Here is a 13,936-nt window from a genome sequence, read left to right as displayed (position 1 = left end):
AAGAATGGAATCTTGGGATAAAATGTTCGGAAAATAGAGCTCTTGTAAAACAATAGTTCGGATTTGTGAACCTTTGGATAAATGAACCTTCGGAACATCAAGCAGTTACGAGGTGAGATAAATTTAGGCAGTAATAACTCCTGTACACGCTGAGTAATTTAAATCCTGTCATCCATGCTGTTGAAAATTCTATTACTTTTTCTTGGTAGAAAAACAATATTATTGAGATTTATATAAATGCGGAAAACATCTGCTATACACATCAATAATTGCTAAGAACATGCTCTTCAATATCAATTAAACAAATATAAATAATATTAAAAATACGCATATACAAGATAAAAAAAGGATAGATAGAGAAAAAAATCCGTCTTTAGGTGCAATATCATATAGAATATTTATTCTACAACACGAAATATAAAAATAATCTATCCAGTCTAATTTAATTTTCACAGTATACCGTTAAAATTGAACAAAATCTGTAATGTGCGATCTTGGGGACGAAACGATTAGGAATAAAACGACTAATTATCGCAACAACATACGATTGCAATGAAACTGGGTGCGAAATGACACAGATTCTTCTAAAGGACACACGGTACTATTTATACGGAAGAACTGTGAACCAGTCTAGAAAAATAATAGCGTATTTACAGGTTTGGTGGTCCATAATTGGTTAATAATAAAAATTAAAATTTTAGTAAAAATATCTTTTGAGAGCTTATCCTATATGTAATTAAAAAAAATATTGACAAATTTCTACTGATGCAATTTTAGTATTTTTACAGGCTTGACTCAGGAGTACTAAATATTGAAAGTAGTACCTGATTCATTTGGTGCAGAATCAATAACATGTGTTTCATGCACATGTAAATAAACAAAATGCCGCGGCTCATATGGTGTTCTCCACACATAAGCTTGCACCAAAGTTAGATGTGCTTGGAGAATTATAGGTATCATCATCGGCACCCAGAAATATAAAGTTATTGAATTTTGAATATGATAGTGTTTCCATATGTTTACATATTTGTTTATGATTGGAGTTGCATTAGTACCGTGAGTCCTAAAGGAAGCGAGGAGATGTTCGGGGAACCAGACTGGTCTTCAGTAAATGCAACGGACGAGTCCTCTGCTACTTCTGCCAGACGAAAGTACAATTCCGAAGTTAGCATTTCGATATTCGAATGATTTCTTCCAAGATATTTTCCTCACATCATAAGAACATTAAGTTTCTAAGTACAAAATTACCGTTAAATGACAACATATTATACTATTTTAAAATCCATTACACGAACATAAGAAAAACATAATTAGCCTGAATGATGTCAACTGTTTATTGATTGGACGAAATGCGTTGCAACACCGTTTGAATGAGGACCTACTTTCGCTTTAATAACAGCTTTTCTCAGAAAACTTCTGTATGAGAATCGAGTATTGTAACTCTTCAGTCTGCATCACACCGATAATTATAGTTTAGACACGTTCTTTCCTGTAATAAATGATGTATCTTAATGAGCCACTGTTCTGATTCTGGGTTAATCAAGGTTTTCGATACTGTGGAGCCTACAACCTTACCGACTGAAATCTTCATTCCAGTGGAAATTCCAGGTCGATTTTTTTGTGTGTGGCTGCATATCGTGTGTGAACTGTGGGAATACTAATCATATTAAGAAAAGGAAGCTTTGTATATTTTCGAATATCTTGAAAAAAAGTGTAATACATTTTACAGTATATGATGTGATGGGTGAGGTGGAGTGTTTTGGTCACTATGGTAAAGTATAGTATGTAATAGGTAAGGTTGATTATGTTGGTCACCATGGTAAAGTGTATGATGTAATAGATAAGGTCAGTTACATTTGTCACCATCTAAAGTATCATAAGTACCAGGAATAGATTTTCACAGATCTGACTCTATCTCCAAAACATACGAGATATTTTTTTATTATCGAATTATGTTCTAAAAAATTAAAATGGCATTCAGCCGATATCGCTCACATGCTCCTATGTTTATGCAACAACATCCACAGTTATCTGCTGTTGACCCAGATATTGAAATAGTACGACTGGCTTTGAAGATTTTATGCTTCAAACAGCGTCCACTGTCTTTGATGGAGATACACAGTGAACTTTGTAACCAAAGTGCTGGTGGGTTTATAGATAGTCAGTTTATTTCTACTCTTGGCATATCCCAATTAAATGGTATCCTGAATTGTTACCCTGATCATTTTGCTACAGTTAGATTTTCTCGTCAAACTGCAATAAAACCACAAACCAGGATTGAACTTTGCAAAACTCACTGTTCCAAGAATGGATACTGTCCAGGGCGACCCAATGTACCTTGTAATGGTTTACATATTTGTAAATTTTATATTCTTGACAGTTGTAAAATTGAAAACTGTAAATTTGGACATGATTTTATGTCATATCATAATACGCAAATACGACGAGACTATCTGTTGGATCATCTAAAAATAAAAGAGCTAAAATATTTGCTAAATCTAGCAGAAAATCGGTCTGAAACAACAGTTCCAAGAATATGTAAATTTTACAATAATGAAGGAGGATGCCGTTATCAGCAACAGGGAAAGTCATGCCCACATTTGCATATGTGTAGGCATTACATCATGGACAAATGTAACTTTGGACCACGCTGTAAGAGGAATCATAACATTTTTGTCACCGGTGTCAGAGAAATTTTGACTCGCTACAAAATAAATATTAGCAGAACTCCCAAAGAAATCATTGCAGAATTACAAGAGGCCTTGTCAAAAGATGAAGACAGTAAAAGTGAAACCAGTGAAGTGCTTTACCAGAGACGTAAAACAGCCCCAAGCTTGGTTTCAGAAAGGTACACATTGTTTGTGTTTGTGATTTGGATTTGTAACATAGCTTTAACAATTTTTCAGTCATATTGCTACGATGTCTGCAGTGGGACAGTTTATAGTGATGTCTGGCACCACCTGGGCATCATGCTGCAGACATGTGGCATCATGTTCCATTCATTCACATTATTCTGACACCAGGTTTAGATGTTAACTATACACTAATCTCTTAATGTTGAGCACCAGGCGAGGCAGCTGTTAGTACCATTTTTATAAGACTCTGGTGTGACTCAGCTGTTGTTTGAACCTGTGACCTCCCACATCCGAGGCAGTTGCTCTAACTACTTAGGCCAGTCTGGAGCAGTCACTTTGTATATGTGTGTGTTGTATGTAGTATTATTTAGCGCATAATGTAACATGACCATTTTCAGACAAGGTGAGATAGCAAAATGGATAGCTGGCTTATGTATGCAACACAATTTTCAAGGTTTTCTACTGTTATATGAAATCACAAATTAAGTACAATTAGAGTTTATGTAGATTTGAACATCATTATCAGAGGTCTTGGAAATGTTTAATCACACACATTTGGATGAAAAATTTTGTATCAGGTACTGTACACAGAAATGACTTATCCATGGAGTCTTCCATATGCATGTAGTAGCTTGTGTGGCAAATTCTGTGGCTTGCCTGTCCTGCTTCAGCCACCTGCTGAGTGGGAAAATGTGTTGATCAGTGTGATCATTTAGCTGTGCTGATAATTTTTTTTACAATGACAGATTTCAGTGTCTGAAAGGTTCCTAAATCAAAATGTACCTGTTGTCATTATAAGAGTATATCAAAATAACAATACGTTACAGTTACTGGGCAGCAAGTTCAAAGACTTAGACTAGCTGCTGAGTGGTGTGAAAATGTATGGATATTCACAATGACTGAATATTCAGAGGCAGAAATACTGAAAGATGTATGTGTGGTCATCGACATAACAGTACATCAAGTGAACAACTTCAGCTTTAATTACCTTGTTCTTTTCCTAGTGTAACTGAATAAGTATTGCATATGACCTTGAAATCAAGGCATGTCAATACTTTGACAAAATGTTACTTGCAAATTTGGATAAGTATTTTGGGTTTAATGGGCAAATTTATGAGGACTGTAATGAGATTCAGAAGAGGGCTATAAGTTGCTAGAATTGATAGTTTAGATGGAACAGTAGTCAGGTGTAAGAAAGTGTGTAAATTGCCTGGCTTAGTGTTCAGAATAAGGCAATGAATTGACAAAATTCAGTCTGATTCTAATGGACAAACAGGAGCTAAATGTCAGTGGTGTAAAGAATTTGGAAAAGTAAGCTCAGTGACATCCACTGGTTCTTCTCATCTGGACATTTAGCCACTTCAGGTATGCCCAATATGCTTTTGGGACTGCAACCTTTGCTGGTGGGACTCCTATTTTTACCAAAATTGGAGTCCTGGACTGATTATATAATAAGAGGTCTGTAGGTAATATTTGTCTTTCCAACATTTGGTTTAGTCCAGCGAACTTTGATTCAGCAACGTTTGTCAGTGAGGGTTGATGGTGTCTAAATTTTTGGATAGGACACCCATTCATGATCCAGAAAGACAAACACGCATAGGGGAATGGATTACCCCCTTTAACAACATCAAATTATTAATTATAGTGATAAATAAATATTAATATTAATTGTCTGCTGTCATTTATTTATTGTTTTTAATGTTGTAGCAAGTGTTATCCATTCTTTGCTGTAACAAAAAGACCTAACTCATTGATTTATTGTTTTCACTCAAACTCTTTTTGAAAATGGTAATATGCATGTACATAATTTTTTATTGATAAACCCATGGTTATGGTAATAGTTCATAGTCCCCTGTTTCAGTGATAAACCCATGCTTTAGGTAAGTTCATATTCCCCTTTTACAGTGATAAACCAATGCCTATGGTAATAGTCCATATTCCCCTGTTACAGTGATAAACCCATGCCTATGGTAATAGTCCATATTCCCCTGTTACAGTGATAAACCCATGCCTATGGTAATAGTCCATATTCCCCTGTTACAGTGATAAACCCATGCCTATGGTATTATAGTCCATATTCCCGTTACAGTGATAAACCAATGCCTATGGTAAGTCCATATTCCCCTGTTACAGTGATAAACCCATGCTTTAGGTAGGTCCATATTCACCTCTTACAGTGATAAACCCATGCCTATGGTAAGTCCATATTCCCCTTTTACAGTGATAAACCCATGCCTATGGTAAGTCCATAGTCCCTGGCCGTTTTCAGTGATAAATCCATGCTTTAGGTAAGTCCATATTCCCCTGTTACAGTGATAAACCAATGCTTATGGTAAGTCCATATTCCCCTGTTACAGTGATAAACCAATCCTTATCATGTAAGTCCATATTCCCCTTTTACAGTGATAAACCAATGCTTATGGTAAGTCCATATTCCCCTTTTACAGTGATAAACCAATGCTTATGGTAAGTCCATATATTCCCCTTTTACAGTGATAAACCTATGCTTATGGTAAGTCCATATTACCCTTTTACAGTGATAAACCCATGCTTAGGATAAGTCCATATTTTTATTCCCCTCTTACAGTGATAAACCCATGATCATGGTAAGTCCATATTCCCCTTTTACAGTGATAAACCCATGCTTATGGTATTATATAGTCCATATTCCCCTTTTACAGTGATAAACCCATGATTGATAAGTCCATATTCCCCTTTTACAGTGATAACACATGATTATGGTAAGTCCATATTCCCCTTTTACAAAGCCTGAGTGCTTGATAGTAATAGCAATGTATGTCCCACTTAGTAAATCATGCCAGATGTTTAGGTAGGAAGCCTATCATGATCTTCATCATACATGATACATAGGTTATTAATGTACATGTTTCTACAGTAACGCTGTTTATAACCTGTAACATGTTGAAGACATGTATCTGATAATTTGCCAACTGAGACTGGGGTATCAGAGACGTATATGACTTCTGCTTTGCCAACTGAGACTGGGGTATCAGAGACGTATATGACTTCTGCTTTGGCAACTGAGACTGGGGTATCAGAGACGTATATGACTTCTGCTTTGGCAACTGAGATCGCAGCATTAGCAATATGTATGTGTGTGTCATTTGGATTCGAAGCTTTAAAACATTTTCAGTCATATCACTGCGATGTCTGCAGTGGGACAGTTTATAGTGGTGTCTAGCACCGGGGCATCATGCCGCAGACATGTAGCATCGTGTACCACCCCAGTCACATTATCCTGACACCAGGCTGACCAGTCCTAAGAACACTAACATCCTAATGATGAGCATCAAGCGAGGTAGCTGTTAGTACCATTTATATGTCTTTGGTGTGATTGATCTGCAGGGGTTCAAACCCACGACCTCCCGCATCTGAGGTGGATGATCTAGCCACCTGGTCACCGGGGCAGTCAGCAATATGAAAGAGACTCTGTTAAAAAAGCTTTTGCCTGTCAGATTGAGAGGTTACATGTAGAAAAATGTCAGTTAAATTTAAATTTTTAAAGAGTTGTGCTCAACTTTACACCTGCAGTCACAACAGGAAGAAACACACACACACACACACACACATAAGAGATCTGGTGTTGTAACCCTTGTATCACAGTCCCTTCAGTGATTGGGGGTATGGTCCTGCAGCGGGGAGAGGAAATATATAATAAAAAGCATTGGGTTTGGTAATGAAGTTATCACGCATGTAATTTTTGTGGTGATGTTGATAACAACTCTTTTGCAGACGCAAGTATACTCCAGACCTTACCAGGCAGAAGAGATCTCTTTATCCACAGTCAGATTCTTCTGTCTCTGATTCTGATGAGGGTTCATCAGTTGACAGTGATTATAAAAGAGTCCCAGGTAGTACAAGAATAAAGTCATCAAGGTCAGGAAAGCACCGAAGTCGGTCAAAGAAAAAGCATGCACCTGACAGGCAGCTGTCAGTTGACTCTACCCAAGGAACACATATTTGCCTGTACAATTTGCGAGGACAGTGTTCGTTCGGAGATTCATGCAGAAATGTACACAAGAATATGCCATACCAATGGCAAATACGATACCAGTCTGACGGTGTATGGGAAGACCTTCGTGAACAGGATAATTTGGATGTGGAGTTGAACTTCTGTGACCCAGAATGTGATGACTGCTTTTGTGAAGACAGGTAATTGTCAGCCCCCCCTGTATGATCTTGCATTTGTCTGTCCATCACTGTAGTCTTTGTTACCTGAACTGTTGTTGACACAGATTGAGAGAGGTTGATCATGTTTGATATGATGATTTATAAAAATGTCAACATGTTTTGATGTAGACCTCAAGGAGAGTTAGGATCAAAGGTCCCATTTTTGTAGGTCATAATGATTCTTAAGGTAACCTGATCATGACCTACATCAATCAGTGAAGGATAATAATATTGACAAGAATGAATAGATGGCAACAGAGTTTTCAGTTTTGAATGCACCAAGGTTGAAGTGGGTTAGGATTTGATTAGGGTGTTAGTCAAAAGTAAAATAGCATAGATATAGGTGATGTTTTATTTATCTCTGTGTAAAATGTATCCGTAACTACAAAACAATATTAATATTGATACAGATCTACCACCACATGCTGCTCCATCAGATCTTGGTTGTTGTTGTTGTTGTGGGCTTAACGCCATTTTTCAGCACACAATAGGCTATACATGGCGGCCAGTATTAATGGTGGAGGAAGAACCCGGGAAAACCCCAGAAAGAACCACCGACCCACGAGAAGCTACTGGCAAGCTTTCTCACATACCCACATTGGCTGAATCCGAGACTTGAACCGGCGTAGACAAAGGTGAGATGGCAGTGATCCGTAACGGAGAGAGCGCCTCAATTAGACCACTCAACCACTCGGGGCCCCCCATCAGATCTTGGTATGTGTTGTTTGTTTTCCTTGTGACTTAAATCATGCAGCATGGAATGAACATCTTAAAACTTATTAGACTGAGTATGATATTTTATGTCATCCAATTAGAGAAACCTGTACATTTTGTAATGCTACATTTGATTGGCTGAAAATAAAAGCTAAGCTGTATGGACTTTAAGCATCTCCAGGGGTGATTTTCCAGCTGCAGTTTTTAAGGCAGATCTGGGTGAAAGGTCGTTTACAGTTGAGTTTGCAGTGTTAGTAGTGAATCCTAAGAAGAATGAACTGTGTGAACCCAAATTGTTTGGCACAGTGGCAGTCTATGCTTGCAGTTGGGTACACATTATAAATGGGTTAATACATTGTTAGAGAATATGGCCTTTAGAATTCCTACTGTTCGTTTCCCAGGGTAAGTACACATTATAGAAAGGTTAATAAATTGTTAGAAGGCCATCAGATTTCCTATTGATCATGGCCCAGGGCAAGTACAGATTATTCAGAAGTTAATAAATTGTTAGAGAGCAGGCCTTCAGAATTCCTTAGTTGTTGTTAGAGAGTGGGCTTTTCAGAATTCCTGTTGTTCATTGCCCAGGGAAATACATATGATGCAAAGGTTTATAAATTGTTAGAGAGCAGGCCATCAGAAATCCTACTGTTTTTAGAAAGTGGGCCTTTAGAATTCCTGTTGTTAATTGACCAGGGCAATTACATACTATAAAAAGGTTAATAAATTGTTAGAGGGCAGGCCATCAGAATTTCTATTGTTCATTGCAAGTATACACTATAGAAATGTCAATGCATTTTTTAATAGGGAATGGGACTTCAGAATTCCTATTGTACACTTTTCAATTTTTGTGAGACATTAATTTCCAGCCTTGGTTTTGTGATATTTAAACTATAATTAAGATGTACAAATCAAAATGTATCTTCAACAGTTCTTTATTTTTTTGGGGTTCTTTTTTACCTGCATCATATTTGAACTTTAACCTTTGACAGTAAAGTCACTTAGTATAACATTGTCTGCCTGATCTTGAAGAGGAATAACTGCTTGAAATATCTGTTCAGTCAGCTAAGCCTACTGTACATACTCACTTATAAGTCAAATCAAACTGCAGACAGTAAAGATCCTGATCTACCATAGCATAATGTGCTTACAGTTGAGGCTATATTTTGTTTGTTCTACTTATTACTCCTCACAAGGTGCACACTCCCAGATCTGCTGGTGCATTATGTGATGGCAAGTCAGGGTCTATGCATTTTTCAGATAGACTCGACCCATAAGTGAGTGCATATGGTGTATAACTTTTGGTCTTGCCTGATTAATTTCATGTAAATTCCCCTATCATCATGCATGCAAAATATCCATTTTGACATAATGCTGCTTATAATGTTGCCTGGATGGATGGTCTTTCATTACAAGACTTGTTAGTATCTCAGGTTGGTCCTAAATATAAATTTTGCCAATATGACAGCCATTATGCCCATTTTGAAAATGGTGATGATCTGATGTCCAAAATGGATGCCACAGTGGCCATCTTGAAAATCATCTTATCTTTTCTTCTTCTTAGTGGAAGGTCATATTACCGTGAGGTTTTCACTGAAATACTTCTTATAATGTCTTGTTGGTGCTATTGAAAATAGTACCAATCTGATGTCCAATATTGCTAACACAGTGGCCATCTTCAAAATTTTGTTAATCCTACTTCACCTGAATGAAAAGTGTCATGTATATTTAATTTCTATTATTTGCTGGCATTTCTTCATAACTGTGTGTTATGTATAATTGTAATTTGTAAATGACCTTTCCAAAATCAAATTCATTTTGTACCTGGTTGGGGTCATTGAATATGTAAACAATATAATAAATAGCTTATTATTTCTCTGTGTAGGTTAAATATAAGGATCATTATCTTAATCTTAGTCTAGGACATTGGTATTGCCACGTGGATGGATCTGTTGTACCTGATGTTTACCATGTTCTTTAGTACAATTTTAGTAACAGATTTTATATTGCTAACAGCATATAATTTTCTTGAAATGAACATTTGACCCTCACCTGGTTCTACTTTTATCTGTTGGTTTTCTGTGTCCTTTACTTGAAAATTTACTCATTTTTGCTTTACCAGTTTTAGCAGAATTATTCTTATTGTTGTGTTCAGTTTTTGGCTTGGGTGGAGTTATTTATTCAAATTATTATTCTCTGGAATTACAAAGTGCTCAATAATATTCTTTGGGTGGGAACATTAATTTGGAATTATAGTGAATTCAGACAAGTACATCTTGGAGTATATTATGGTTATACATCAAAAGACTGTTGGCACATCTTTGTGTTACAGGGACTACAGGCACATCAACACATTCAGAGTTGAATTAGGACTGGTAACAGAACGTTTTAGACTATTTTGAATTTAATTCACAGTACTCTTAAGTTCGTTTATAATTTTCACTTTATATTGAAGAAAAATAATGTATTTGTTAAATTTTACAAAACTTGTTGTTTTTCACTCTTTTCTGTTACTTTGTTTAAGACCGTGGAGTCATGATAAAAATAATACATGTATTGTCATAGAGTTTTAACCAGAAGACTTCTTGTCTGGTTGGTACTAAATGAAATGGGTACCACATGCACATCCAGTATGGCTAATTAATGCAGTGGTCATCCTTAAAATCTTGTAATTGCCACTCTTTGTGAAGGGATTTTCATGTCAACATGGGGATTTAACTAAGTGATTTATTATAATGTTAAGTTGGACCTAAATGAAAATGCTGCTTCTCAGACAACTAGTATGACCACCACATTGACCATCTTGAAAATACTGCTACTCCTGAATGGATGGCTGGTTGTATCAATAATGTGCTTCATCAGAAGATTTTCCTATAACGAATAGTTGGTCCTAAATGCAATCTGATATCCAGTACTGCCACCATGATAGCCATCTTGAACATCTTGTAATTGTGACCTCGCCAAAACAGAAAGTCATATTGGCATGGGGTTTCTACAGTAAGACTTCACATGATGTCTTGTTGGTTCTAAATGAAAATCATACCAATATGACACCCATGTACAGCTACTAATTTGAAAATCTTGATATTGCTGAAGAATATCAGAGAAGATTTCAACACTCAGCAGTTAAATGGACGTATTAGTCTTATATTAAGGTAATTATCTATTATTATTTATATTAGTTTATTATTATTATCTTATCTTAATGTTAAGGTAATTTTTTTAGCCAGTAGAGTGTCAGGCCCTTTGAGGGATTCTAGCTATTACTAATATTATTATTGTTGCATTATTATTATTCCTGTTGTTGTCTTTACTGTTTTTGTTGTTGTAGAAGATATTGTTCTAGTTCCTTTATTTTCATGTCATGATTATTTAGTGATTGTAACTTATGCTTTTTTTCCCCTTCAGATCAGGGCTTCCTATACACATCTTCTTTGAAAAAATGGAGGCAGAAAAAGGTGATAAGAGAAATCTGGAGGTTAGACGTCTCTCAACAGTTTCGTCAGAGGATGCAGAAAACCAGCCACTTGCAACCAGATGGTGCTGGTTTTGGCAAGATGACAGAAGGGAATGGGTGGAATATGGTTCAAAGGTTGGTTTTCAAAAATCCGCATTGACCCATTCTAGCATAATTCTTTTCATATTCATTGGTCCCTTTCTTATAAGGCAATGTACGAGAAATGGTGTGTAAAATGTTTATTATCATTTTGGGGAAGGGTTTGCGTATGAATTTGAATATAATACAGTCGTGGCATAGCTTCTAAAATTTAACAATTCCACCAGGTTCTTGAAGTGTTATGCCAAAATAAACATTATCAGAAATATTACTTATAACTGGTCAATGAGTAGAGCCAGTAAGTCGTCTTTGTGATTGTCTTCAATTAATTCTGTATACAATTGTTGCTCAAACAGTAGCCATCATGTGTTTCTTCTTTAACTGCATACACAACCAAGCTTCATTCAATGGGGTGGTTTATAAAAGATTCTTAATAAACATTTAAAAAATGAAAGCTGCCAACATGTTTGCTGGGCTTGGTGGTGTTATTAGACACAATCAGTTGACCAGTAAAATAATGTCTACTTTATTAGCTGGAAATTGAAAGGGTATGAACTTGTACATTCGTTCAGCTTAATTTTTTTTTATAAAAGTGACTTGTGACTATTGCAGGCCTAATGCACTTAGTTCTCGGGGTTTTACACGTGTATGGTGTTTGCATATGAACTCGTTATTAATATCCTAATTTTTATAAGAACATTTTACTGTTATGGAAAAGCAAGTTCACAAACGCAAATGATTCTCTGCACTTTACACAATGATTTGTGTTGTAGTTTTCACATGTTTCTTTCGATATTCACAAAATCTGAAGTAAAAGGTACATGCATGCTGAAAGCATATGTTGATTTTTAATTATTCTTGCTGTAGTCATTCAAAGGAATAGGCATAAAAGCGTTTATTATTGGAAATTTACAATGGATAAATGTACACGGAAATGATTATGAGAAAATTTTAGCAGTATGAAATTTGTACAGACACCACTCATAGACCCTAGAACGTAATGAACCATACACGGGCTTCGTCTCTCTTAACCACATAATGATCTGTGACAAAATTATTGAATAGTTTAAATATGTTTGCAGTTTTTGCAATTGAATTACGTGTATAATGGATTAATTGTAAGCCCCAATGGTACGATATCATACGGCAAGTAAACAGTGTTAATACTCTGTTCATGCTATATATTAGACGTTGAATTCAGACATAGTGATCTGGGATACAAATAATTGTAAATCTGTGTGCAATTTTTCAATGGAATTACATGCATTATGGATGAACTGCATGCTACAATGGCATGATAGTAAATGGTGTTGATACCCTATTCGTCATATACATTTGACATGAATACACGTATATGTGCCAATGAGTTGTTCTCTGAGAAAGGTAAAATACTGTAAAACTCAGCATTAACGTGACTCCATTATTAATGCAATCCAATTTTTGGATCCCAATTATTGTGTTATAGCAGGTTCCACTGTGCTCAGAATCACCAGCCAAGAAAGTGAAAGAAGCAGAACACAACAGAGTAACTGTGAAGCATAACATTAAAGAAAAATAGAGAAAATAATTCCCTTGGCTGGAATACAGCACATCCATTGGGATTACCCATGTGACTTGTGTTCCTGTGATTGTGAAGACTGCAAAAGTGAATAATCCTTTCATGACGGGGTTTAAGAATTTTCAGAAATCTTCCCTTGTTTGCCACAAGGTATCAGGATAACATATTATCACCTAAGGCATTCTTTCACTACAAAGACATTAGTAAGCTTGCAGTGAAAAATGCATTATTTGGATTACAAAGGAGGGGGATGTTATACTTTCTTTTACATTTTAACTTTGCTGCAATCAGAAAAAGACTTAAACATTTTAGTACAACTTACTAAAAAAAATATAAACCATTAGCCTCTATATTTCTGTATAAAGGTGTTCTGGGAAGAAGTAAAATAAAACTGATGAAAGCACACATTTTATGACATAGGCAGTAAATTAATTGATTATTGTGCATGTTTGTTGATTTGTAATTTTTATACTGTGAGTATATCCTGCAAGTTGTAATTTCCTATGTCAAGCTGAAAAAATTCCCGGTCAGATAAAAATAAGCCAGTACATTCTTGACAACCACATTTTTCACTTGACTCCCAGAGTTGGCACCAATTTTTAAAAAAAATTTGTTTACCCTCAATTTTACACCCCTAGGGGATATACTGTATAAGGCCTCCACTTCTGCAGCACGAAATTGGTCTTACAAGAGAGGTAACCATTCTGGATTGGGATGACACAAATGTGAAAATAATTACATACCATGTATGAAAGGTGCAACTGAGTTCAAAAATTTAATATTTTCATTAAAAAATCATATGCAGATTATCAGATCAATTGTGATAAAACGTATACTATTGTTATTTAACATAATTATGAATAATAATCAATCATAGTGCAAAACCACTTGAGAACCTTGTAATTAAAAATGGTAATAATAGCCAGTAATTAACAAAGTTACAAAACCTGTCATTTTTGGAACAAACAGCAGCAAGGAGAATAAGATTATTTATCTCTTTGTTTGAAATAAAGTTTGATCCTTTATTGGCAGATGGAGACATTAGTGTCAATGTGTTGAACTTGC

General features: G+C 35.7%; 1 protein-coding gene across 1 annotated transcript in view; it reads left to right on the top strand.

The window, feature by feature from the left end:
* The first annotated feature begins 1,383 nt into the window (after positions 1–1,383).
* The window catches only part of LOC149782052 (protein mono-ADP-ribosyltransferase PARP12-like), a 52,918-nt gene continuing 40,365 nt past the window's right edge, over positions 1,384–13,936 (top strand). The window contains exons 1-3 of the mRNA XM_089933472.1: positions 1,384–2,848; positions 6,609–7,028; positions 11,166–11,349. Of these exons, the coding sequence (XP_089789598.1) occupies positions 1,971–2,848; positions 6,609–7,028; positions 11,166–11,349 (1,482 nt within the window). The 5' untranslated portion in view covers positions 1,384–1,970. The remainder of the gene's footprint in view (positions 2,849–6,608; positions 7,029–11,165; positions 11,350–13,936) is intronic.

This window comes from Sinohyriopsis cumingii, chromosome 15 (assembly GCF_028554795.1).
Source record: "Sinohyriopsis cumingii isolate HCF-2022 chromosome 15, ASM2855479v2, whole genome shotgun sequence".
Lineage (NCBI taxonomy): Eukaryota > Metazoa > Mollusca > Bivalvia > Unionida > Unionidae > Sinohyriopsis > Sinohyriopsis cumingii.
This window is presented reverse-complemented; position numbering and strand designations above follow the sequence as displayed.